The sequence below is a fragment of the Cotesia typhae genome, unplaced genomic scaffold (genome assembly GCF_013202065.1).
Source record: "Cotesia typhae breed Kobodo isofemale line unplaced genomic scaffold, CoteBio_Ctyphae contig_34, whole genome shotgun sequence".
In the NCBI taxonomy this organism is placed as follows: domain Eukaryota; kingdom Metazoa; phylum Arthropoda; class Insecta; order Hymenoptera; family Braconidae; genus Cotesia; species Cotesia typhae.
The window spans coordinates 209,609-235,600 of NW_027423742.1; the positions used below are offsets into that span (position 1 = coordinate 209,609).

At 35.2% G+C, this 25,992-nt stretch overlaps 4 protein-coding genes across 4 annotated transcripts; 3 read left to right on the plus strand and 1 right to left on the minus strand.

Annotated features, from left to right (window-relative positions):
- The first annotated feature begins 7,205 nt into the window (after positions 1-7,205).
- Positions 7,206-10,223, plus strand: LOC141526500 (uncharacterized). The gene is made up of 4 exons (XM_074241535.1): positions 7,206-7,517; positions 7,654-9,025; positions 9,085-9,736; positions 9,809-10,223. Exons 1-4 carry the CDS (start codon positions 7,206-7,208, stop codon positions 10,221-10,223), a joined length of 2,751 nt encoding a protein of 916 aa, XP_074097636.1.
- A 128-nt stretch (positions 10,224-10,351) lies between these two features.
- On the plus strand, positions 10,352-11,038 carry LOC141526501 (uncharacterized). The gene has a single exon (XM_074241536.1). The coding sequence runs from the start codon at positions 10,352-10,354 to the stop codon at positions 11,036-11,038; it is 687 nt and encodes a 228-aa protein (XP_074097637.1).
- Positions 11,039-14,288: 3,250 nt separating this feature from the next.
- Positions 14,289-17,476, plus strand: LOC141526503 (uncharacterized). Its single transcript, XM_074241537.1, has 3 exons — positions 14,289-14,914; positions 17,157-17,225; positions 17,350-17,476. The coding sequence occupies exons 1-3, from the start codon at positions 14,289-14,291 to the stop codon at positions 17,474-17,476; spliced, it is 822 nt and encodes a 273-aa protein (XP_074097638.1).
- Positions 17,477-24,541: 7,065 nt separating this feature from the next.
- On the minus strand, positions 24,542-25,313 carry LOC141526504 (uncharacterized). The gene is made up of 2 exons (XM_074241538.1): positions 24,898-25,313; positions 24,542-24,723 (listed from the first exon to the last, which is right to left on the minus strand). The coding sequence occupies exons 1-2, from the start codon at positions 25,274-25,276 to the stop codon at positions 24,542-24,544; spliced, it is 561 nt and encodes a 186-aa protein (XP_074097639.1). The 5' UTR covers positions 25,277-25,313.
- Positions 25,314-25,992: the final 679 nt, after the last annotated feature.

Here is a 25,992-nt window from a genome sequence, read left to right on the forward strand (position 1 = left end):
ATAAATTATAAACTGGGCCATCGATAACATGAACGTGATGAACAGTTTTGCTTCAAATTTTTTATTGTACGGCAAACATGGGACATTTATCGGTTTTCAAAGTATCTTTACAGAACTGTTAGTAAATAATAATATTTCAAATTTTACTGACAAATTTGACATAAAGATTAAGGAAACCGAAATTTTGATATAAATATGTACACACACACACGCACACACACACACACGCACAGGCCTGTTGATCCGCGCCCACCCTGTTCTTTGACGTTATACTGTTTTTGATTCGTCGAATACATGTCTAAAAATTATTTTTTTTCTCATCTTTGTAAAAGTTTGAGTAAGAAATAATAAAGAAATTAAACTTAAACATTGGGCATAACGATTGATGAAATCAAAAATTTTATAAAAATGTGTATACATACACACATACATATAGACTGGTTGATTTTCGCCCACCCTGTTCTTCTGTGTTAAATGTTTTTTATCCATTAAGTATTTATTCATTATTTGTTTTTTTATTATTATTACGAAACTGTAGGTAAACGATTACGAGACGAAGTTTACCTTACGGTTTGGCATAAAGATTGAAGAAAACAGATCTTCGATATACATATGCACACACACACACACACACACACACACACACGCGCGCGCGCGCGTGCGTGCGCCAATACAGTTACATATTTGTAATTAAAACTATGTTATTGGTTATAAATCAAAATAAATTTTACATTAGAAGAAGAGATCGATCAACCAATAATAAAAATGTGTAAGTAATTGCTTTTTACAGCGTTTAGCTTATATCAAGAGAATACTTATATTAATTCTTAAGAGGGTTATTAATTTCTTCGTCGTTTACTATGCAGTTTCTCGCATCACCATGTTGAATGTATTGAAGGTGTCCAATAAAAATTCACTATCCTCACCATAGATACTTTTCGCTATTACATCAATGTCAACAACATCAGCAACAAGACAATTACCGTCCTTTTTCGGAACAATTAAGTATTTTATTGCGAATCTGTCTGTCATTCATACAAGTATAATAAATATAATTTAAATTCACTTACGAATTTAATTGTCCATAAATTTGTATAATAACCATTTTGTATATATTTACTTTCTGTAAAACTATATTATTCACATTCAGGTTATTGATATTATGAATGAAAACTTTGTTTCATTTCTTTTAGATTTTACTCGAAATTCAAATTGCGCGCTACGCGCATGCCTTAATTTGATCCAATAAGAAATCAGGGTCCATGTTTTCGTGTTATTTCGATACTACGCTAATTTCAATTTATTATTAATTTTAATTTATAGAATCTACCAAATATTAATCTCATTGGTCTCATCAATACAAATAATACAACGGTAACGATGCTGAACAACAAAAGAATAGGTTGTTTCGAGGTTTAATTTATCTTTTGGCTATCGGATAACATCATTCTTCATATTCTTTATTGCCAATTATTAAAAACACCAAAGTAGTAATTTTAATACGTGCTAATAAACAATTAAAAATATAAAAATAAAACTGCTTTGCCCTTATTTTTTGGAAAGCCTCAATATAATTTTAGTTGATCACTTATCAACTAAACGCAATAGTCATAAAAGTAACGCAAATTGACCGAACTGTTAAAAATAACTTTTAAGAAATGTACAAAATGTTAATCTCACGCGCGCGCTTGCGCGCGTAGTAAACTCTAGTATTATTATTACATTCTAAAGGAGCAAGAAATTATGAAGAACTTAGGACCGTCAATGGTGTGATTCATAATACATTTACAGAAACATGTCTAGCGGCCGGACTTATCGAAGATGATGATGAATGGAAAAGAACACTAAATGAAGCGGTCATTTGGATGATGCCTCGACAATTACGTTATTGATTTGTACGTATACTCATTCATTGTCAGCCACTTCATCCTAATGAACTTTGGAATGAATTTAAAGAAGCTATGTCTGAAGATTTAACAAACAGATTAGGGTCATCAGAACAGGGGCAAAAAAAAACTTATATTTTTATAAATGCAATGCTTCACAGAGAGGGTTACTCTCTTGCATCGTTTCCAAGTATGCCATAAATAAACGAAATAGAAATCATTGACGTTACAGAGCAAGATGTATTGCCTGAATCAGCAAATCATTCAAATTATGAAAAATTGAATATTCGTCAGAAGGAAGTTGTTAACTATGTTTTATCTATAGTAGATAATAATTATAACAATGATATTAACAGTAATTGTATTTTTATTGATGGACCCGGTGGTTAAGGAAAAACATTCATTTATACAACATTATGTGAACTATTAAAAGATAAAAATAAGAACGTATGTACTATGGCTTACATTGGTATTGCAGCAACACTTTTACCAAATGAAAAGAGTGTTCATAAAACTTTTGGATTGCCGGTTCCTATGTTTTCTGATTCGTCTTCAAATGTTAAACCTAATTCAAAGCACGGAATTTATTTAAGTTGTAACAGGGTAAATTACCCTAAATCGATAAGTCGCCAGAGATCGATAATTAGTCGATTCAGCACTGGCGCGCCCCGATCTTCGGGGTTTTCCGTTTAGTAATTAAGAGAAGGGGGGGTGGATTGGGTAAGTGCTCGGGAGTCGGAGAGTGACAAAATCAGAAGAGGTTTGATAGTCAGCCGCACCGGTCACTACTCAACAAAGCAGCAGGTAATTATTTTTTCGCACGTGAATTTTCGGAACGCTGCGATGATTTTTTAAGATTGTCTTTCCAATCTTTTAGACAAGGTTTCTAACGTTAGTTCTGTTACAGGAAAAACTGAACTTAGAGTGAGGACAATTCCCGGAGTGTTAAAGAATCTAACAACCGGTACCTGGAGGACTCACTACGGTAGACAGACATCGTGGACGTAGTAAGACAATTACCCAGGTACATTATTTCATTCCGTGGGTGGAAAATAGACCGCGGTTTGTACTCGGTCTATCATTCCTGTTCTTTTCTTAAATTTTATTCAATAAATAAATCGTAGAACATTTGCTAGTTTTTGGATTGAGTGATTTTCATGGGGGTTTATACCCGAGGATCACTTAATCGACCTTGCGGGGGAAAGTTTTAATATCTAAAAGTATTCAATCAATTCACTAACATCTAAGAAAATTCATTAAACTAATTTTTCAATAATTAACTGAGTAAAATTGATTGATCCTTGTCATTGAGAAAATTAGACAAATTTTTATACGTGGAATTTTCGTCAAGCGTCAGTTGTGTGTCGCATAAATTCCAATACCCAAGGTCAAGCAAAGACTTGACTAGCGAATGTTCTAGCAATTAAATTTGACTATTTCGACTCGTGTCGAATTTTTATAATTGATAAAATGATCAGAAAATTGTTGACAATATTTTATATTAAGAATTAATTACTAAGAATGTTTTATATTAAGAAAAGTATTAATTGTGAAGAATATTATAGTAAGAATTTATTATTGAAAAACAATACCGATCAAGGAAAATTATTAAGAAGGTTATATTAGGAAATTTTTATCGAAATTATTATATTATAAATTATTTTAACAACTATAATTTAAGTAAATTTTGGGGATGAAGTCCGTAAAGTAATTAAATTAAAATGAATGACACTTGATAATTGTCAGCGTGGATATTAAGTCTAAGTAATCAGTGATATTGAGTCAAGGTCAACACGAAAAAAAGTTTAGTAAGAAATTGGTCATTATATAGGAATTTTCGTTTCACCGATAGCCAATGATTGAGTAAAATCAAAGTAAATTGTAATTAATTTAAAATCATTTTTAAAATAAAAAAATAAATTATTTAAGCGAAGTGTGGGTTATGTGTGTGAAGAATTGAACGGGTTATGCGTGATAGAGAGTGTTAATAGTGTTAAGTTCGGTAGTCCGGTGGACTTAATTTTAAGTGTGGAGTTAGTTTGTTGTTAGTCCGGTGGACTTATAGTTTTAAGTTTAGCTCTAAGACAGGTGTGGGAGACCGTTTGTTCGAAAAAGCCCAATTAGTTCTAAGACAGGTGTGGGAGACCGTTTGTTCGAAAAAGCCCGTCTAGTCATCGTATCGTCAAATTGGAGGTTCGTTTGTAAATATCGTTTATTTCGCTGTTGTTCTCCGCTTCGTTAGATTATAAGTGTGTGTGTGAGCGTTAAAAATTGTTAAGTTTGGTAAATTTTTATTGTTAATAAAACTGATCAGATTGTTAATTAAATTTTTATTATTTAACAGCACCTTCCTCCACTCTCTCTACCCTAAGATAAGTTTTCTCAGCTCTGGACCGGTTCCAGGAACCGTGATTAATAATCCTGGTGGCGCCCTGAGAATTTTTATTGTTGTTAGTTTTGTTTAGTTAAATTAAAAATTGATTAGGGGCCAACCTGAGCAGGTAAAACTGTTACATTGGCGCCCAACTTCTTAAAAACCCCATAGAGAGAGAATGGAAGTTGTTGAGTAATAAAATTTTAATTAATTAATTAGAAACATATTATTCAATCATTGAAAAAAATTTTTTTTATTACTCGAAAAATTTTTTAACTTAGAAAATTGCGTTTAGTGAGCGTCGAAAAATTTTCTTTCTTCTAATTTTCCTTGAAATTCAAATTTTAGCATTAATTTAATTCTTATTTAAAATTTTGAAAAAAAAAAAAATCATTATCATTCAGCTAAACCCAGTAGCTTGTGGTAGTTTTTTTTTTTTTTTTTCTACAAGTCACAGCTATTTTGGGTATCAAAGAAAATCATCATAATAGTCAAACCCGGTAGTCGAATTAAGTCGAAGTATTTTTCTTTCAATAAGGATTAAAATACTTATCGATTTTGACTACCTCGGGTAAATTTACTTTTCATTTTGAGGAATTTACTTGAGAAAATTCGACAATTGCTTTTGAAAAGAATTTTAATCCTATTCAATTTAAAATTAGCAAAAATTCTTTTCTTTCATAGAGAATTATAATAAAACATTAATTGACAAAATTTATAAAATCCTTTTTCTTTTGAACAAATTCTTTTGGTTTTTGAAATTTATTTCAATGTTAAATTTTCTTTTATTGTCTAAATTAAAATTTGACAATTGTATTACAACATCGTAAAGTACTTTTCAAAAGAAATTTTGACTAATACTCCTCAAAAGAATTTTTATCCTATTTAAATTAAATTTAACAATAGTTTCTTTTCATTCATAGAGAAAATAATTAGTTAAATCTTATTTGGAAAATTATAAAATCTTTTTCTCTTGAACAAATTCCTTTAGGAATTTATCACATTATAATTTTTTTCTTTATCAAATATTTTATATTACTTATTCTAAAATTAAAATCTTCAATATTAGATACTTGAATTATAAGTTATTGTCGTGTTTCAAAAGTGAGATTCATTAGATCTGAGAAGTATTTTATAAATTTTAACACAATGTTACGTCAAGGTGGACGGAGAACCAGGTCTCAAGGACTCAAAGAGCCAGAAGAAGAGGCTCGACGACTTTCCTTCGGTAGAGGCCGGGGTAGAACATCACCGATTATTACTAATAGACCAGGATCCAACGTTGATCAGAGACCCTTGGGGGAGTCAGCTCAAGTACCCGGGTCAGGTGTCATGCCTGCGCCCATGGGTGAGTCGACTCATTTAAACCCGGGTTATAGACAACATGGATCCGCGGGAGTAATATCTTCGGTCCAAAACAACCAACGTATATCAATAGGCGAGACGCCAGGTACGAGTGGGACTGCGTTTTTCCCTGGAAATCAAAACATGGCCAGAATCAGCGATGTAATTGGAGGGAATACGATTACACCAGCTCCAGCAGGTTCGTCAAACTCTTCATTATTACATTTCGGAGAGGTTGCTGATACCATGAACGGAATAATTGACGACATGGACCGTGAGCTCTCCTGGATACAACACAGACTCCGAGGTGATCCTACAACCAATCAAGCACCTCGAACACGACTTCTAGGAGTCGAGGAAGCAATAAGAGAACGAGAGACACGGGAACAGGCATTAAGAGACCAGTTGAGACACAAACAAATTCAACGAGAACGTCTCGAACGCCTGCATCAACAACAAGAGCAGGAAATTCGTCTACTTCGTGAACGTGAACGACTGGCTCGTGAGATCTACTCAGGGACAGCACATCTTGGAGGAAATTCGAGCTCTCCTTTATACCAACACCTAAATAATCAAGAAACTCGAACAATTGGCTTGACTTCTCGCCCATTGATCAATACAATAAATCACCAGGACTATCAAACAAATCTTGAACAACAAGATCGTTACCGGGGTTTCACACCAGGTAATACTTGCATACCACAGGCTAATTATCCTGGGAATGGTCCCGATAATTATATACGTAGATTGCCTGGAGGTGACTTCAATGGGTTGAACACCAACATTAGACCTGGACACATCTCCTATAGCCGCTGGAAGGAAATCAAGGACAGCATACAGATGTCCGGCATTTCCTTTCCTCAAAAAGACACAACAGCTAACGATTTCGTGAATGCATTGGAGGCTAGAGCGAGACGTGAGGATTGGAGTGAACCGGAGCTAATGAAGGTGATCAGTTACACCCTGAAGGGAGCAGCAGCTCGTTGGGTGGATTCGAACTACTACAGATGGCAAAATTTCGCCCAGTTCAAGCAGGAGTTCCGGAAAGCTTTCGGCAGCCCTGTTACAGACCATCAAATGATCCTGGACATAAGTGAGATGAGGATGAATCCTGGGGACAATGCCACGGAGTTCGTGCTCAATGTCCAACAAAAATATCAATCGATGGAGATTCCTCCACCAGTCCAGGAGCAGGTGAACTGTATTCGTAACCACCTAACCGACGAGCTGAGGTTCATGGTCTTCTCCAGACAAGTAACAACATATGAAGACCTTCTCAACGTATTACATGAGGCGGCCAGGTGTACCAAGGACTCGAGTAGCAAAAACCAGTCTGTCTCTCAATCTAAAAGCGCGGACAAACCCCGTTTTGGAGCCATTCAACATCCTGACGAGGAGACAGAGTTTATTGAGGAAATTGTCGAACTCCCCGAATTCAATAATATTCAGTTAAATTCAGGGAATACGACAACCGTTATGGAGTCATCAGACGTCCTAATAACCAGTTTCCAGCCAATAAACAATATTATCGCTCGAGGTTTTATCCATCACAGCAAACAAATGCTACTCAACTAGAAAACCAACAATTGCCTGTACAGAATATGCGAACTGAAACCCCTAATACCATCTCATCAGGACAATATGGAACTCTTCAACAACCAGGACTACAATTTTCGAATGCACCTATACAAGACCTGGGCCAAATGTATAACTTAAAATACATCAGAGGACCGAGCCCCTGTTTCAACTGCGGCACACCAGGTCATACATTCGAAGTCTGCCCGGGTCCAAGAAGAGAAGTTTGCAATTTCTGCTACAAAACAGGTCATACCAGGGAGAACTGTCCCTTATCAGCTCTCTGGAATAACCAACCTGGATCAGCAACAACCAATACTGAATCTCCTGCTGAGAAGGTCGTTCAACCAATTCAAAAAAATACCTAGAGGTGACACGTAAGTCTCACACGTGTTTACCAGAACAAATTGAAAAGCAGGAAACAATAATTTCACTGTATTGAGAGAAACCAATCTGGATTCATACCCGAGAAAGGACGCGGGAATTAAACCAGTCTTTCCTCGAGGGCCAGATGAGGTAAACAGTGACCACGTCATTGATTCTGTTGCTGAGTTTGATATACAAGAAAAGTCAATAGCTAAACCACTCTATCTAGAGGAGGTAATAAGAGCAATTACCTTATTAGAGGACCCCTTATCGGTCCCTCCTGATGAAGTAATAGAACCCTCTATATCCTTGGTCGAACAAAACTCCGAGGAAAATTCAGCAGCAGAAGAAATCTCTGATTCGGAGTGGGAAGACGAAGTTGAGACTCTATGTGAACCAGCAACACCAGCTGCCTTGGTACCTTCTCAAGCTTCATTTATACCTCGAGTACTTCAAGGCAAACCTCTCTCTGCGTCTTTTATTCACAGACTGGCTAGTAGACGAATTTTCAAACCTGGAAATGGGTCACCACCTGAAAAAACGTCACGTATCCCGACCTCGGTGTGGATATTTGGAGTAAAACTCCAGGGAATTCTGGACACAGGCAGTGAGAGGTCGTATATAAATGAAAAGGTGTACCAAGATATTAAACATCTAGCTGCTGGTGAGCTTCAAGACGATCAGACTAAGAAAGGAGTGCTTCTTGCTAATCACTCTACTTGCAAAAGTAAGGGTGGAGCCCCTTTCATAATTCAGATCGGATCTGTTGCTGGAGAACAGTATTTGAGCGTTTTACCCGACCTAGGTTATTCCTTGGTCTTGGGGATGGACTTCGCGACAAAATTTGAGGTGCAGATCGACTGCAAGAACTGTACATGGAAATTCACTGACTCTCCGGAGGTTTTTCTTTTCCAACCTATCAACTGTCACGAAAAGTCAGCACCCTTGTGCGCTATGTCAGAACTCCAAGAGGAGGAAATGGAAAAATTCTTGAAAATTGAGTTAAAAAAATTTGATGAAGTGTCAAACCTGGGGGCGACAAAAATTATTCAACATGAAATTCTTTTGAAACCCGGAAAACAACCTGTGCGAATAAAACCATATCGCAGAAGCCCAGTTGTGAATGAAGAGCTGAATAAACAGATCGATGAGCTGTTAGAGAAGAAGTTCATCCGCCCAAGCTGCAGTGTCTGGTCATGCTCACCATTGATGGTTTCGAAACCAAACAACAAGTGGAGATTTTGTATCGACTATCGTCCACTCAACAAAGTCACGATTCCACCAGCTCATCCATTGCCGAACATGCTCAGAATTCTGAGTGCTCTTCATGGAGCCACCTTTATTTCAACAATGGACTTACGTGAAGCATTTCATCAAATTTTAATGTCTCCAGACTCAGTTCCACTGACAGCCTTCTCTGTGGAGGGAAGAGGCCAATTCGAATGGTTAAGAATGCCATACGGACTAGTAGGAGCTCCCAGTACCTTTCAAAAAGCCATGGATCATGTGAAAACAAGATTCTGTGAACTTTTGGTCCAGAGGAGCTGCCTCTCAAATGGGCTGAACAGGTTTTCGCTTATCTCGATGATTGGATCGCGATAAGTGAAACATTTGAAGAACACTTGAAGGTCTTGGCTCTGCTGTTCGAGGTATTTCGTGAATTTGGCCTCCTCATCAATCCAGAGAAGTGCAAATTCTGCAGAAACGAAGTTAGATTTTTGGGATTCGTGGTCAACGAAACGGGATTATACCCGGATCCCGAAAGGATTGCACCTGTTGTCAATTTCCCTACTCCTACTAACAAGAAACAATTAAGAAGCTTTCTGGGCCTAGTAAACTGGTACCACCGTCATCTCCAGAATGTTGCGAAGGCTCAAGGTCCTTTAAATAAACTAACTGGCGCAAATTCGGAGTGGAAATGGGGTCCAGAAGAAGAAAAATCGTTTCACGAATTAAAACAAGCTCTCGTTGATGCTCAACCCTTGGCGATTCCAAAACCAGACTGGCCGTATGTATTATACACGGACGCCTGCGATACCGGTCTAGGTGCCTTTCTAGTGCAAAAAGAACCCGGAACGGACAAGGAACATTTAATTATTTGCCTTAGTCGCCAGCTCCGAGGTGCAGAAACTAGATATACGACTACAGAAAAGGAGTGCTTAGCTGTAGTCTGGGCGGTGAGGAAGCTGAGGTGATATCTAGAAGGTGCTCCATTTACCGTAGTAACAGATCACGCTTCTCTATTATGGCTGCACTCACTTAGAGAACCCAATGGACGCCTGGCAAGATGGGCAGTGGAGTTGTTTTCTCACCAAGTTACCATCAAGCATCAACGAGGTACGACGAACGAAGGCCCAGATGCTCTCTCTCGTCTATATGAAGATGATTCTCCCGAAGATTGGATGGAAATAAAGGACAGATTACAAACAGCAAGGTTTGTCAATATCCAGTCTTCCAGTTGGTATGACCTAAAATTCAACAATGTCAGAAAACATCCGAAGAACTTTCCAGACTGGCAAATACGGGAGGATTGTCTTTATTATCGCAGACCCGACCCCCTTGAGGAGATCCTGGGTGACGAAGACGAATGGAAGAAGGTCCTAAGAGACTATGAAGTACCAGAAATACTGAGGAGAAATCACGAAGAACCACGGGTCCCTTCACACGGTCAAAACTAAGGAATGCATACATTTTTATAGCACAAGACTTGTATACCCGGTTCTCATTATTCTACCCGCTGCGTAAACACACTGGTAGTCTCATACTGGAGTGTCTTAAGCGCTCTTTCTCACTCTGGGGATACCCAATGTTCCTGGTAACAGACAATGGGAAAGAGTTCATAAACTCTCAAGTACAAGAGTACCTGGGGCAAGTTGGAATAAAGTTTAGCCCGATTGCAGTCTCTCATCCTCAGGCAAATCCAGTGGAGCGCATTAATCGTACTATAAAACCCATGATTAGAGCGTACATTCATAAGGACCAATCACAATGGGATAGACATATAGGAGAGTTCCAATTGGCCTATAATAGTGCTTTCCACTCATCTCTTAAAATGTCACCCTATTATCTATGCCATGGCCAAGAACCACGCCAAGCGGGTGACATATGCCACCTGGAATTGGAAGATCTGGATTTCGAAAGTCAAGAGTGGGTCAAGAGAGTACAACGTCTTGATGAGCTCAGGCACAAAATAGAATCCAACATGAAGAAGGAAAATGAGCGACAGGAGAAATACCACGGATCTAATTTTAAGATTCCGGAGGTTTCCATTGGTGATAGAGTTTATTATCCTAATCGTAAGCTTAGTAATAAGGCAGCCGGTTATAATGCGAGTCTCGGAGCTAAATACTTAGGACCTGCGATAGTCTCTAAGTTAATTAGTCCGTTGGTCGTAGAGTTAAAAAACGAGAAGGGGAAATTGTTAGGTCAACATTATACCCCTGATTTAAAACTCCCAAGGCGTAGTAATCGATTAGCTTATAAGAGGCTCTAGTATTAAGGAAAGCATGTCGTGGAATTTTTCTAATTCATTATTTTTCCAGGATTATGGAGAGAGGTGGAGGAGAAGTCATAAACCAAGGGAAATACCCAAGACAGGGAGCAACAGCCCAGACCAACATCGGAGGAGTAAGGCCAGGGACCAACTCTGTGGCCGTACAATGTACTATCCTCTCTGGGCTGCCAACACGTCAGTCCTCTACGTCACGGGTATCTGCTTTTCGGAGGTTGGGACCTCATGTACCCAGTATTCCCTTGGTCCCTGCAAGAACTACACCCTTGGTGACAAGCCCTGTGGGAGTTGCCGTTCCCGAGGCGGATACCCCAGCCATAGCGGACGCTCTTCCATCGGTTTTAGATCGAGAGGAGTCGGCTGTGACTGGGGAGCATGCCTCGACGACGTCAGCTGCTAAACCCTCGGTTTGCCACCGAATGGGGGTTGCTGGAACTAGCAAATTGGAACCAAAATCTACAGAACCCTCGGTATCTCACCGAGCGGTACCAGCTCAAAATAAAAAGAAATTGACCCTAGGGAGAGTATACACTAGTGAGTCGAAATGGTATGGCTGCACTGAAGGACAGACCCGACTCAACAGGCGTCGTGTTAGGTTCAACCAGATGCTGCGGGATCCCCAGACACCAAGGGTGAAACTGCGGGCTGCGTGGGCAAGGGCATCGACAGTGGCGGAGCGGAAAGAGGATCGAAGGCCCAGACATCTCGAGCCGTTGACGTTTGCAGCTCGAACTATTCAGAGGGAGAAGGGATCGGAGACTTCCCCTCCGGCAGTTCGAGTTTCCATTCCGCTGGAGTCAATCGGAGCACCAACTCCTGTGCTTCCTCTCGAGCCCCATCAGGGTCTTCACCAGGTCTAATGTTACCGTGACTCCACCCCGGCTGTTTGCTCCTTGGAAACCTCCAACATCTCGGTCCAAGCCAGTCCCATCCAAGAAACCAACATCTAGATATGCAGTGGATGTTGAAGCTGCTCCAACCCGGAGCCAATGCGCTGCTGACACTCAGGTAGCAACAACTTCAACATCCACGTTCGTGCTTCCTGAGTGCCCACCACATCTGACGCCTGCCTTCGCTGCATATCGCGCCAGCCAATTTAAGGAGGCCATGGATCGAGCGGTCAGGACTGGTAGGATGGAGACTGGCACCCCACGCGCCGAATTGATGCCGTGGCCGGAGCCAAGTGACGTCCCGATCCGTCGACGAACGGCGAAGAGGAAGAAGAGGAGGAACAAGAGAGAACTACGAGGCCCGAACTGGAACGAGATGGAGGTTGGTGGCCGAGGCGAGCCAGTATCAGAGGACTCGGGCCTAGAAGACATTGGGGTTTTCAACGACCAAGAGACCAGTGACGAAGATGTTCTCCAACTGGACCTCGATGAAGACCTTGTAAATGGGCTAAATAAAAAAAATTTTTGTTTAAGTTAAAATTTAATTACGCTGTTTTAGTTTTAATTCATCAACCCCAAGGAGAAGCTGAGGATCGGGACCCCCAGTGCTGGTCTGGTGGGGAGGAGTGTAACAGGGTAAATTACCCTAAATCGATAAGTCGCCAGAGATCGATAATTAGTCGACTCAGCACTGGCGCGCCCCGATCTTCGGGGTTTTCCGTTTAGTAATTAAGAGAAGGGGGTGGATTGGGTAAGTGCTCGGGAGTCGGAGAGTGACAAAATCAGAAGAGGTTTGATAGTCAGCCGCACCGGTCACTACTCAACAAAGCAGCAGGTAATTATTTTTTCGCACGTGAATTTTCGGAACGCTGCGATGATTTTTTAAGATTGTCTTTCCAATCTTTTAGACAAGGTTTCTAACGTTAGTTCTGTTACAGGAAAAACTGAACTTAGAGTGAGGACAATTCCCCGGAGTGAAAAAGAATCTAACAACCGGTACCTGGAGGACTCACTACGGTAGACAGACATCGTGGACGTAGTAAGACAATTACCCAGGTACATTATTTCATTCCGTGGGTGGAAAATAGACCGCGGTTTGTACTCGGTCTATCATTCCTGTTCTTTTCTTAAATTTTATTCAATAAATAAATCGTAGAACATTTGCTAGTTTTTGGATTGAGTGATTTTCATGGGGGTTTATACCCGAGGATCACTTAATCGACCTTGCGGGGGAAAGTTTTAATATCTAAAAGTATTCAATCAATTCACTAACATCTAAGAAAATTCATTAAACTAATTTTTCAATAATTAACTGAGTAAAATTGATTGATCCTTGTCATTGAGAAAATTAGACAAATTTTTATACGTGGAATTTTCGTCAAGCGTCAGTTGTGTGTCGCATAAATTCCAATACCCAAGGTCAAGCAAAGACTTGACTAGCGAATGTTCTAGCAATTAAATTTGACTATTTCGACTCGTGTCGAATTTTTATAATTGATAAGTCTAAGTAATCAGTGATATTGAGTCAAGGTCAACACGAAAAAAAGTTTAGTAAGAAATTGGTCATTATATAGGAATTTTCGTTTCACCGATAGCCAATGATTGAGTAAAATCAAAGTAAATTGTAATTAATTTAAAATCATTTTTAAAATAAAAAAATAAATTATTTAAGCGAAGTGTGGGTTATGTGTGTGAAGAATTGAACGGGTTATGCGTGATAGAGAGTGTTAATAGTGTTAAGTTCGGTAGTCCGGTGGACTTAATTTTAAGTGTGGAGTTAGTTTGTTGTTAGTCCGGTGGACTTATAGTTTTAAGTTTAGCTCTAAGACAGGTGTGGGAGACCGTTTGTTCGAAAAAGCCCAATTAGTTCTAAGACAGGTGTGGGAGACCGTTTGTTCGAAAAAGCCCAATTAGTTCTAAGACAGGTGTGGGAGACCGTTTGTTCGAAAAAGCCCGTCTAGTCATCGTATCGTCAAATTGGAGGTTCGTTTGTAAATATCGTTTATTTCGCTGTTGTTCTCCGCTTCGTTAGATTATAAGTGTGTGTGTGAGCGCTAAAAATTGTTAAGTTTGGTAAATTTTTATTGTTAATAAAACTGATCAGATTGTTAATTAAATTTTTATTATTTAACAGCACCTTCCTCCACTCTCTCTACCCTAAGATAAGTTTTCTCAGCTCTAGACCGGTTCCAGGAACCGTGATTAATAATCCTGGTGGCGCCCTGATAATTTTTATTGTTGTTAGTTTTGTTTAGTTAAATTAAAAATTGATTAGGGGCCAATCTGAGCAGGTAAAACTGTTACAAAGTAATGTTGATGTATTTATCTAGGACGAAGCGCCAATGTTACCTAGATATGCTTTAGAAATTGCTAATCGTACATTGCAGGATATTATGAATAATGATATTCCTTTTGGTGGAAAAATAATGATTATGGGTGGAGGTTTTCGTCAATTACTTCCGGTACAAGTTCATGCAACGAGAACTCAAACTATTAATTTATCAATCAAATTTTCTTCCTTATGGAAGCATTTTCGCACATTTTCATTACAACAGAATATGCGGGCATTGCCAGAAGAAACAGAATTTGTTCAATTTTTATTAGATGTCGGGAATGGTAAAATTAACGATATAGATGATAAATTAGTACTTCCAAATCAATGTTTAGTATCGACACGTAACAATATTGTAACCGATGTATACCAAGGAATTATTAGAGGTAAACGTTATCATGAACTTACTGGAACTGCAATTCTTTCAGCCCGAAATATCGACGTAGATGCAATCAATCAAGAAGTTATTGAATTATTAGATATTTCCACTGAAAAAATATATACAGCAGTTGATAGTACTGAAAATTGTGATAATGGAGCTTTTGATGACGCTATTTTAACGGAATATCTTAACACGTTAAATCCACCTAATATAGCTCCATATGAACTTCGTTTAAGACAATACGCGATTGTCATGTTAATTAGAAATCTTTCGTTAAGTGAAGGATTATGTAATGGTACTCGACTAATGATTACACAATTAGGTACGAATGTTTTACGATGTAATATACTAACGGGCGTTGTATTGCGAGAACGTCTATCCCTTTACCTTTAAACGACGACAATTCCCGATTAAATTAACATTCTGTATGACCATAAATAAAGCTCAGAGCCAAACATTTCATAAAATTGGAATCGATCTTACAAAAGATGTCTTTAATCACGGGCAATTATACGTGGCACAATCACGTGTCCGTAGTTGGGCATCTTTAGCAGTCTTTTTTGATAATACTAAAAATGATCGATTAGTAAAGAATTATGTCTATAAAGAACTATTTGTGTAGACATTACCTCCTCAATTTATTTATTGAATAATATTCGAAAATTTTGTTAACTACCTACAATTTTTCATATTTTTTTTCCCAATTATAAGTTTTTTTTATGTGAGATATTCTTAAAATATTGTGAATATATTCTTAAGATATTTTGTAATTTTATTTAATTGAAAAATTTTAAATTAATGACGAATTATTATTAAATTTACACTATTACTTCAACTTTTAAAAGCAATTAATTAACATCTACAAAAAATGTTCGTCGTCAAGATACTATGATAATTTATATTGAAGGAAGAAGTATACTAACTGTGAAGTATACAGTATATTGACTAATAATTATTTGTATTTATTTGATGACTTAATCTCATGAACTACCAATATTCTACCACTTCGAAGAATTTTCACTACTTTTGGTGATAATTATTGATACGTATCATGAATAATATAATTAATGGGTATCATTATTAATAGCAATCATCAATTATATGATACGAGATACAAACGACAGATAATTATCTTATATTCACGAAATAAAATTATTAATTAACATAATATATGTAATATTATTTCATGAAAATATCTTATAATTTGCATTTTATCATTATTATTATTAAGTCAGATAATTAGACGTTGAAACAATTCTCGAAAAATATTCTCGATAATTTCGGTCTAACATTTGACAATTAAATATTAAATCGTGTTACACCCGCACACACACATATTCGAGATCCAACTTTCTAATATATATTTATATGAAAATAACAGAAAATTAACTTTACATGCAACTAAGAATTATATAGTACAATAAAATAATGATTTGAAAAATATCATCCGATATCTCCTCTCTTTTTAACTGAAAATTTGCATACTTTCATTGTATTGAAACGTTCTTGTGACTATCAACAGTAAAACATTTTTTAATTATTTTAATTTCCTTTTTTTCTTCAATAATCATAATGATGGGCAATAGTAAATATATATATATATATATATATATATATATATATATATATATATATATATATATATATATATATATATAGGAAGTAGCAGTATTTACATTACATAATCATTATTGTAACTACTAATTGCTTTATCATTAGTAAATTCAATAATTCTGTAAACGTTCACTCTTATAAACGCGAAAATTTCACATATCGATATAAAAAAATATATTTTTATTTAGATTATAATCAAAATTTAGTTAGTCCATTCAAAAACTACGATGTAAATGATTTGATAATTAAAACAAATTATAACATTGCATCAGCCTTTATTATGCGAAAACTCTGTACAATAATCAAAACCGATTATAAAATATTGATTGTACGCATGTATGCATTGCCAACAATTATAATAAATGTTACAAGTATAAATGGATGACTGTATGCGCGCGAGACCGCACCTAAATATTAAGTAAGCATTATTTTCATGCTTATTATTTATTCGACTGATCAGATTGCTAATAAATGAATGCCTCATACATTTCATCTCAAGATTATTTATATTAAGAAAAGATAAATTTACTTTTTACTTAAAATGATGCATGTTACATTCAAATTCGCGCTTCGTTGACAAGTAGTGTCACCTACTGGATGCATATACAAAAAGCACATAGTCAAAGCATTGCCTGCTATAAATCTATCTACTATACTAGACATATGTTGTTAAGTTTAGGATTTAGTTCGCCAGATTTATTTCAGTTAAAGACGAATTTCCAGAAAATAAAAATATTGATGGCGTTCTTTTGAAATTCAAAAAAGTGAAACGCGCGTGTTCGGTCATCTCACGAACCTGCCATTCATTTGTTATATCAGTTGCGTCGTATTAATAGTTAAATAATTAAATAACTTTACGAGATTATTAATTATAACGAACAGGCGAAGATTATTAGAAAGTTTTACTCAAAATTGTGTGATAGACAGTTGGAGTAAAGATGAAGAAAATATGTAAGTAGCATTGATTTAATAACTACTAAATTTAGTCTAATTAATTTTTTTAATAATTTAATTTAATTAATAACAATGAAATTATATTATAATTTTTGTTTTCATTTTTATTTCATAATTAAAGTGAATTTCGCGGATTTATTGACACTTTGGTCGGCATGGAAACTTTGACCGCAGGAAATGCCCGTACCCAGTTACTCACTGTCATCGCAAGCAATGGTAGTGGCTCACAAGTACCCTCGCAACCTTGACTTCACGGTGGAAACATTGTGGAAACACTGTGGTTGTGGAAACACTGTGTATACCGGGTGAGTTCACAGTGTTTCTACCGTGTATTTGTTCCATTTATCCACCATGTTCCTACAGTTGTCCCTCGCTGAACCCACGGCGCTTACACAGTGAATCCACAGTCGTTATATGCAGAAACCACGGTGAATTCATGGTGGTTATATAGTGTTTATACAGGGTGTCTCAGAAGTCGTGAGCCACCGGACAGGGTGTGGTAGAAAATTGGATTCTGAATAGAAAAGTCCTTTACCATTTTTCGATCAGACCCATAGAAAAATTACTATAAATTTATGAAAATAGACCAATGAGGAGCGCGGTTTAGCGGCAGAACGGTAGGCGCAAGAGCGAGCGAGTGGAAGCGCGACAGGCAATGAGTGCGCGCTCGCTTGCACACGTGTGATATCATTGCTCAGTTATAGCGGGATGCCCGCATGCAATAATAATGATCAATGATACTCCTGTAAATAAAAAAAAATTAATATTAGAAAAATCATCCCATAGACAGCCCCATAAAATAAAAAATGTGCGATTTTTTGATAATTAAAACTCAAATTTTCGGTGTCACCGAAAAATGAAAAAAAAAAGCCAACAGTCATATTCAATGATACCCCTGTAATTAAAAAAAAAAAAGAAAAGTTATAAAAGTACCCCATACACTCTGAGATACAGCCCCATAAAGCCAAAAATTTGCGATTATTTAATGATGAAATTCAAATGATCAGTGTGCACTTGAAGTTAAAAAAAAGCAATAAAAATAATCAGTGACACTACTGTAGACCAAAAAAATTGAAAAAAATAAAAACTACCCCATAGACAGGGAGATACAGCCCCGTAAAGCCGAAAATTCGCGATTATTTAATAATGAAATTCAAATGATCAGAGTGCACTTGAAGTGAAAAAAAAAAAAGCAATAAAAATAATCAGTGACACTACAGTAGGTAAAGAAAATTTTTAAAAATAAAAACTACCCCATAGACAGGGAGATACAGTCCCATAAAGCCAAAAATTGTGCGATATTTCAATAATTAAAATAGAAATTTTCCACGACTACTCAAAATTTCAAATAAAAATCTAGGACTAATAGTTAACTATACCCATAACAATCAGAAAAAATTAAAAATTACAAAAACCACCCCATAGACACTAAGATACAGCCTAATAAAGCCGAGTATTTCGGGATTATTTAACATAAAAATTAAAATATTCACAGTGCATTCGAAATAGAAAAAAATACCAATCAAAATTATCAGTGGTACTTTTGACCATCAGACAAATTTAAAAAATTGTAAAAACACCCCATAGATACCGAAATATGACTTGATAACGCACAAAAATCGGGATTGCTTAGAAATTAAAATTCAAATTATTGGTACCCATTGAAAATCAACAAAAGAAACCTTTTGTACTTATCGATTAAACTCCTGTGTATCGAAAAAATTATTATTTAAAAAACCACCCCGCAAACTCCGAATTATGATCCCATTAAGCTGAAAATTTCTGATTTTTAGTAATTAAAATGCTACTTCTCGGTGTCCGTTGAAAATAAATGAAAAGTATGAAAACTCATTTTCAGATATACTCTTGTAAGCAAAAAAAAAAATAAGATTTGAAAAAAACACCATACACTCGCGATTTGTCGATTTTTATTTGACGTAAATTGAAATTCTCGGTGTCCACTTAAAATAACAGAAATACAATAATCTTCCTATCTAATGTAACCTCGGTCATACACAAAGATATCAAAATTATGGAATCCACCCTATAAACACCGAGATACACCCCCAAAAACTGGCGATAAGTCGATGTTTAATTTACTTTCAATGAATTTCTCGGTGTACACTGAAAATAACAAAAAGAAAATAAGCCTTCTATTCAATTTAACGTCAGTCATACATAAAAATATCAAAATTATGGAGTCCACCCCATAGACACTGAGATGCGCCCCCATAAAGCCGCGATTTGTCAATTTTTCATTTATTTAATTTGAAATTTTCGGTATCCACTGAAAATAAGCCATAGAAAACTATCCCACTTTCCAGTTCAATCTTCGTCATGAATTAAAAAAAGAAAATTTCGGAATCCACCCTATAAACATCAGGAGACAACCCTATAAAGCCGCGATTTTTCGATTTTCCATTGATTTAAATGGAAATTCTCGGTGTCCACTGAAAATAACTTAAAAAAAATTATCGTACTTTCCAATGTAACCTTTGTAAAGAATTGAAAAATCAAAATTTAAGAATCCACCTCATAGACACTGAGATACACCCCCATAAAGCTGCGATTTCTCCATTATTTGTGAAGTTAAGTTGAAATTCTCGGTGTCAACTCGGAATAACTCAAAGAAAATTATCTTTCTTTCCAGTTTAACCTTTTTATGAATTAAAAATCAAAATTTTGGAATCCACCCCATAAACACCGAGAGGCAACCCCACAATGCCACAATTGTTCGATTTTTTATTGATTTAAATTGAAATTCTCGGTGTCTACTCAAAATAAGTAAAAGAAAATTATTGTACTTTTTAATGTTATCTCTGTTATAAAATAATAAATCAAAATTTTAGAATCCACCCCACAGACACCGAGATACATCCCCATACAGTCGCTATTTGTCGATTTTTAATTGACTTAAATTGAAATTCTCGGTGTCCACTTAAAATAAAGAGCATAAACTCATTCCACTTTCCAATTTACTCTTTTTAATAAATGAAAATATCAAAATTCAAGAATTCACCCCATAGACCCCAAGATACGCCTCCATAAAGCCGCGATTTATCGATTTTTTTGTGGATTGATATCGAAATTTTCGGTGTCATATGAAAATTTGAATTTTAATTATTGAAAAATCGCGAATTGTTGGCTTTATTTGGATGTTTGTTAGTGTCTATGCGGTGGATTTTCAAGAGTTAAGTTTTTTTATGTTTTTAAGGGTGTAATTTAAAAGTACAATAGGTTTCTCTTGTTGTTGTTAAATGGTCACCAAGAATTTCAATTTCAATTACTAACAAATCACAAATTAGCGGATTTATGGGGTCCTATGTCGCCGTTAATGGGGTGTTTTTTTCAAATCTTATTTTTTTTTTGCTTACAAGAGTATATCTGAAAATGAGTTTTCATACTTTTCATTTATTTTCAACGGACACCGAGAAGTAGCATTTTAATTACTAAAAAGTCAGAAATTTTCAGCTTAATGGGATCATAATTCGGAGTTTGCGGGGTGGTTTTTTAAATAATAATTTTTTTCAATACACAGGAGTTTAATCGATAAGTACAAAAGGTTTCTTTTGTTGATTTTCAATGGGTACCAATAATTTGAATTTTAATTTCTAAGCAATCCCGATTTTTGTGCGTTATCAAGTCATATTTCGGTATCTATGGGGTGTTTTTACAATTTTTTAAATTTGTCTGATGGTCAAAAGTACCACTGATAATTTTGATTGGTATTTTTTTTCTATTTCGAATGCACTGTGAATATTTTAATTTTTATGTTAAATAATCCCGAAATACTCGGCTTTATTAGGCTGTATCTTAGTGTCTATGGGGTGGTTTTTGTAATTTTTAATTTTTTTCTGATTGTTATGGGTATAGTTAACTATTAGTCCTAGATTTTTATTTGAAATTTTGAGTAGTCGTCGAAAATTTCTATTTTAATTATTGAAATATCGCACAATTTTTGGCTTTATGGGACTGTATCTCCCTGTCTATGGGGTAGTTTTTTATTTTTAAAAATTTTCTTCACCTACTGTAGTGTCACTGATTATTTTTATTGCTTTTTTTTTTTTTTTCACTTCAAGTGCACTCTGATCATTTGAATTTCATTATTAAATAATCGCGAATTTTCGGCTTTACGGGGCTGTATCTCCCTGTCTATGGGGTAGTTTTTTATTTTTTTTCAATTTTTTTGGTCTACAGTAGTGTCACTGATTATTTTTATTGCTTTTTTTTTAACTTCAAGTGCACACTGATCATTTGAATTTCATCATTAAATAATCGCAAATTTTTGGCTTTATGGGGCTGTATCTCAGAGTGTATGGGGTACTTTTATAACTTTTCTTTTTTTTTTTTTTTTTTAATTACAGGGGTATCATTGAATATGACTGTTGGCTTTTTTTTTTTTTCATTTTTCGGTGACACCGAAAATTTGAGTTTTAATTATCAAAAAATCGCACATTTTTTATTTTATGGGGCTGTCTATGGGATGATTTTTCTAATATTAATTTTTTTTTATTTACAGGAGTATCATTGATCATTATTATTGCATGCGGGCATCCCGCTATAACTGAGCAATGATATCACACGTGTGCAAGCGAGCGCGCACTCATTGCCTGTCGCGCTTCCACTCGCTCGCTCTTGCGCCTACCGTTCTGCCGCTAAACCGCGCTCCTCATTGGTCTATTTTCATAAATTTATAGTAATTTTTCTATGGGTCTGATCGAAAAATGGTAAAGGACTTTTCTATTCAGAATCCAATTTTCTACCACACCCTGTCCGGTGGCTCACGACTTCTGAGACACCCTGTATAATTAATCCACGGTGATAACACGGTGCATTTGCAATGGATACACAATGATTAATTACGGTGGTTACACAATGAATCGATCGTCGTTACATTCAGAATCCACGGTGAATCCACGTTGGTTATATAGTGTTTATAAAATGAATCCACGGTGTATTTACAATGCAAATATTATTTATGATATATTCATAGTCAACAATACTTTGTAGACAATGTATATTAATTATAAATTATTAATTATGTATTAGGGTTCATTTCTTGAAACGACTTTTTTTGTGTTAAATCGTTCATCACTTTACATGTTTTAGTATATACACGTAACCAAAGTCAAATTCCTACGAAATAATTGCGTATTTTGCTTTTTTTAATGGAACGGTTGAGGTGACAGAGTAATTGAACATAATTATTTTTTAAATAAAATTTGATTCCCTACAGAAAAGTTTTAGTACATTTAGGCTAAATTGCCGTGTGAAAAGATTTAGAGCCTCTTATGAAATAATTTGAGAAATATCGTCTAAGAAATAACTTTTATTATGTTTTGAAATAAATTTGTACTATAAATGGAAAAATTTTAGACTAAAAAAAAAGAATAGGAATATGGGCTCAAACTTTCATTCTGAAATTGCATAAACGATTACATATAATTGTATATAGTTATATATATTAGGGTGGGTCAAAAAAATCGAATAATTTATTTTTGACTTTATACTTTGAAAATTAGGTTCGTAGACACCTAAAAAGAATTCTCTCCAAGTATAAGCTCTTAATTATAACGGGAAGGTCCTCCGCTTTGCGGGTTTCTATTTTTTTCGAATAATCAGATAAAAAAATTTATATCTCGCTTCCAACTGCTTGGAAAAATATTCCGTGGCATAGATTTTGTGAGAAATTGAATGCTTTACAAAAAAGGTCTCTTATGACTTTTTCAAAAACTCAACCGATTAAAAAATATTCATAGTTGAAGTTTGGCTATTTTAAGGAAAATATTCGTTTTTATTATGAATTTTATAAGTCGATGAAAAAAATTATTTCGGATTGCGGAACTCATGATTTTGTAGGAAATTTACTGCTCTACAAAAATGGTCTCTTATGATTTTTGATTAAGTGAAGCCGTTACGAGATATTCATCGTCAAACATTAACGAATATCAATATTTCCAGTTTTTGATCAATAATTCGATAAATTTTAATTTAAACTATGAGTTTCAGGAAAATTTACATAAATTTGAGTTTCGATCGATAAAGAAATGTTATAAACAATTTTTTAATATTGTTTTCAGTCTTGAGCTTGTTTGATTGCATTAAAACAAGATATTAGAGCATTTTTTTCGACATATAGCCAATGATTAGTTTAATTTGAAGTGAATGACATATTTCTTTGTCAAATTTAATATGAAAAGTATCGAATCAAGTGAGAAACAACCAGTATTTAACTTTTTTATAGATAAATTTTTTATTGAATTATCAATTGCAATATAATTGTCTATATTTTTAACATAACAGTACGCTATTACTATAAATAATTTCTTTTATTACAATTTGGGAATGTTTTTTGATGTTCTTTGACAACTTGCAATAAGTACTGGAATTGTTCTTCATTTTTTGTCAAGCATTGATTATATTCACTGACTAATGCAACAGCTCGCTCTGCTGAATCATTGACAACTTTTAGTTGTTGAAAGTATTCTTTATTTTCGAGATAACTCTCATTAGTAGGCCATAATTCAACATCGACGTCAAGAAAGTCATACGGTAGATCGAAGATTTTGAAAAGATTTAATGACTTTTTAGACACAAAGTCACTCAGAGTTCTCTGCGCCAATGAATTCAAATCTTTTTAGCAATTACAAATCTTTTAGCTTTAGAATCTGTACCTTCACGAGTATTAACAGCTTCAACAATACTTTTTTTACTTCTAATGGAACGCCATCGTCAAACAGTGATAAAATGGCAAGTTCATCGCTCAAATACCATAAGTGCGAAATCATTTTTTCACACGTAGCTGAAGAAATCAAAGGATTGATATTTTTGTACTCCAATAAATTTTTCATAAACTGCAAGTCATGATAAGCAGCAGTTGTTGCAGAAGTTGATGAAAACCAAGCTTTTAAATACAATGTGACTATAAAAATACAGAAATGACGAAGACCATGCAATTCTTTCTGAGAGAGTTTGAATTCATCTCTGAATAGATACATTTTCAAACTATAAATGGCCTTAGCCATCCATCTAGCATGATGAACAGCACCAGGACGTTTGAAAGAAATCTTTTCTTGAGGCATTTCTCCAAGGAAAATCAATGATAATTCCAATAATTCTTTATAATCATCTCCGGGTTGTAGTAACTATCAAAAATAAAAAATTTGTCAAAAATAACGAAATTTTTATAATTTAAATCACAGTTAAATCATACCTGTAAAGATTTCGTAATAAAACTAGAGATTTCATCTTTTTATTCGAAATGATATCAGCAACAACAGCATCTTCAACACCAGATTTATAATTAGTTATATCTATATCATCCCAAAATTTTTAAACCTTCCAAACATCTGTACATTTGGCCCAGATGACACAGGCCAAAATACTTCAAATGCGCCCCTTAATACGATCTCAAAAATGTGATGACGACATGATAACCAGATCAACTCTCTTCCCAAAATCTTTTCAATTTCCTTACATGTACCGTTGTGAATTCCTGTAGAACAATAATAAATGACTATCGTTAAATTTAGTAATTAAGAAAAATCAATGGTTATATTTCAAATCCAAACGAGTAAACGATTAATACATTTTGATAGTAAAATTCAGTAAGAAATAGAAATTAAACTAGAATGACAACAATAAAATATTTTTGTAATTGATTGATTACCTGTATTAACAGCCGTAGTGTCAAAACACATCGCCTTGACATACTTAATAATACCCCATTCACTCAATGTTGATAAAATGGCGGATGTTTGATTAACTGCCGTCCCAGAATTCATTATTGGAACTCCAAGTAATTGTTCAGTACCATACGCAGTTAAAAGAACCGGTAGTCGTTCCACAGATTTGGATTCAATTAGATCATTTAGCATTTTACCATCCCAATGCACTACGTATTTATCGTGTGTTTTAAAATTGTCTTTTAATCCTTGAGCAATGTCTTTTCTTTGAACCATACGAGCTCGTTGGATGGACCTATAGCTGAGCGTTGTATCTTCAATTTTTATACCAACAGCTGATAAAACCGGAGCAATAATGAACATCGCGTTTCTACTGCTGACATTAGCTCTGTCAAGTGCAGAAACGTCGGAATTGGGGGTTCATACTCCAAATCAGATCCAGAATTTGTAGTTCCACTTAATGTATGCGTCGAGAATGATTCTGATTTTCCACTTAAAACAATCCCATTACTGGTAGACGGCTGATTCAAGTCTGTAATAAGAGTTCATTTTTAAATTAAACAGACAAAATTTCCAACACTTATTCATTATGATGAGAAGCAATTAAACATGAGTACCAGAAACCGTCGAGTCAAATGTCATACGTAGGAATACTGATATTTATAATGCAAGTAAAGTAGAAAAATGATATTCTCATTGTTTATAATAAATATAAAGGAAGTTTTACACTCCTACCTGAATTTATAACAATTATTTATCTCAGATACTTACTGCTTTCATCGATTTCCATCATATCTGTAGTTGAGTTTGACGCAGGTACAATATTCGAAAGAATCTCTTTGTGTGTACAGAATTTTTGATCCAAATACAACTTCCTAATGTTATCATCCACCCCTTTTAGGAAATTTTTACTTACAATGTCAAATAATTGTTCAAGATCAGTCTGAAACTCCTTTTCCTTTACCTTATCACTTTTCTTATTAAAATCTTTTTGTAATTTCAACCACTCAGTATGAAAACGGAGAATTTTTTTGACTACATTAGGAGCTTCACTCGTAGGGATCTGATTTATTTTCCAC

What these genes read in the sequence shown, in the direction of transcription:
- LOC141526500 (XM_074241535.1), top strand. Translation starts at nt 7,206, where the DNA reads ATGCGAACTGAAACCCCTAATACCATCTCATCAGGACAATATGGAACT. An exon ending in CTGAATCTCCTGCTGAGAAG is followed by an intron (nt 7,518 to 7,653) that starts GTCGTTCAACCA and finishes TACCCGAGAAAG; the next exon opens with GACGCGGGAATTAAACCAGT. An exon ending in TGGGCGGTGAGGAAGCTGAG is followed by an intron (nt 9,737 to 9,808) that starts GTGATATCTAGA and finishes GCACTCACTTAG; the next exon opens with AGAACCCAATGGACGCCTGG.
- LOC141526501 (XM_074241536.1), top strand. Translation starts at nt 10,352, where the DNA reads ATGTTCCTGGTAACAGACAATGGGAAAGAGTTCATAAACTCTCAAGTA.
- LOC141526503 (XM_074241537.1), top strand. Translation starts at nt 14,289, where the DNA reads ATGTTACCTAGATATGCTTTAGAAATTGCTAATCGTACATTGCAGGAT. An exon ending in AGACAATACGCGATTGTCAT is followed by an intron (nt 14,915 to 17,156) that starts GTTAATTAGAAA and finishes TATAACGAACAG; the next exon opens with GCGAAGATTATTAGAAAGTT. An exon ending in AGTAAAGATGAAGAAAATAT is followed by an intron (nt 17,226 to 17,349) that starts GTAAGTAGCATT and finishes TCATAATTAAAG; the next exon opens with TGAATTTCGCGGATTTATTG.
- LOC141526504 (XM_074241538.1), bottom strand. Translation starts at nt 25,276, where the DNA reads ATGTTCATTATTGCTCCGGTTTTATCAGCTGTTGGTATAAAAATTGAA. An exon ending in CACTACGGCTGTTAATACAG is followed by an intron (nt 24,724 to 24,897) that starts GTAATCAATCAA and finishes ATTGTTCTACAG; the next exon opens with GAATTCACAACGGTACATGT.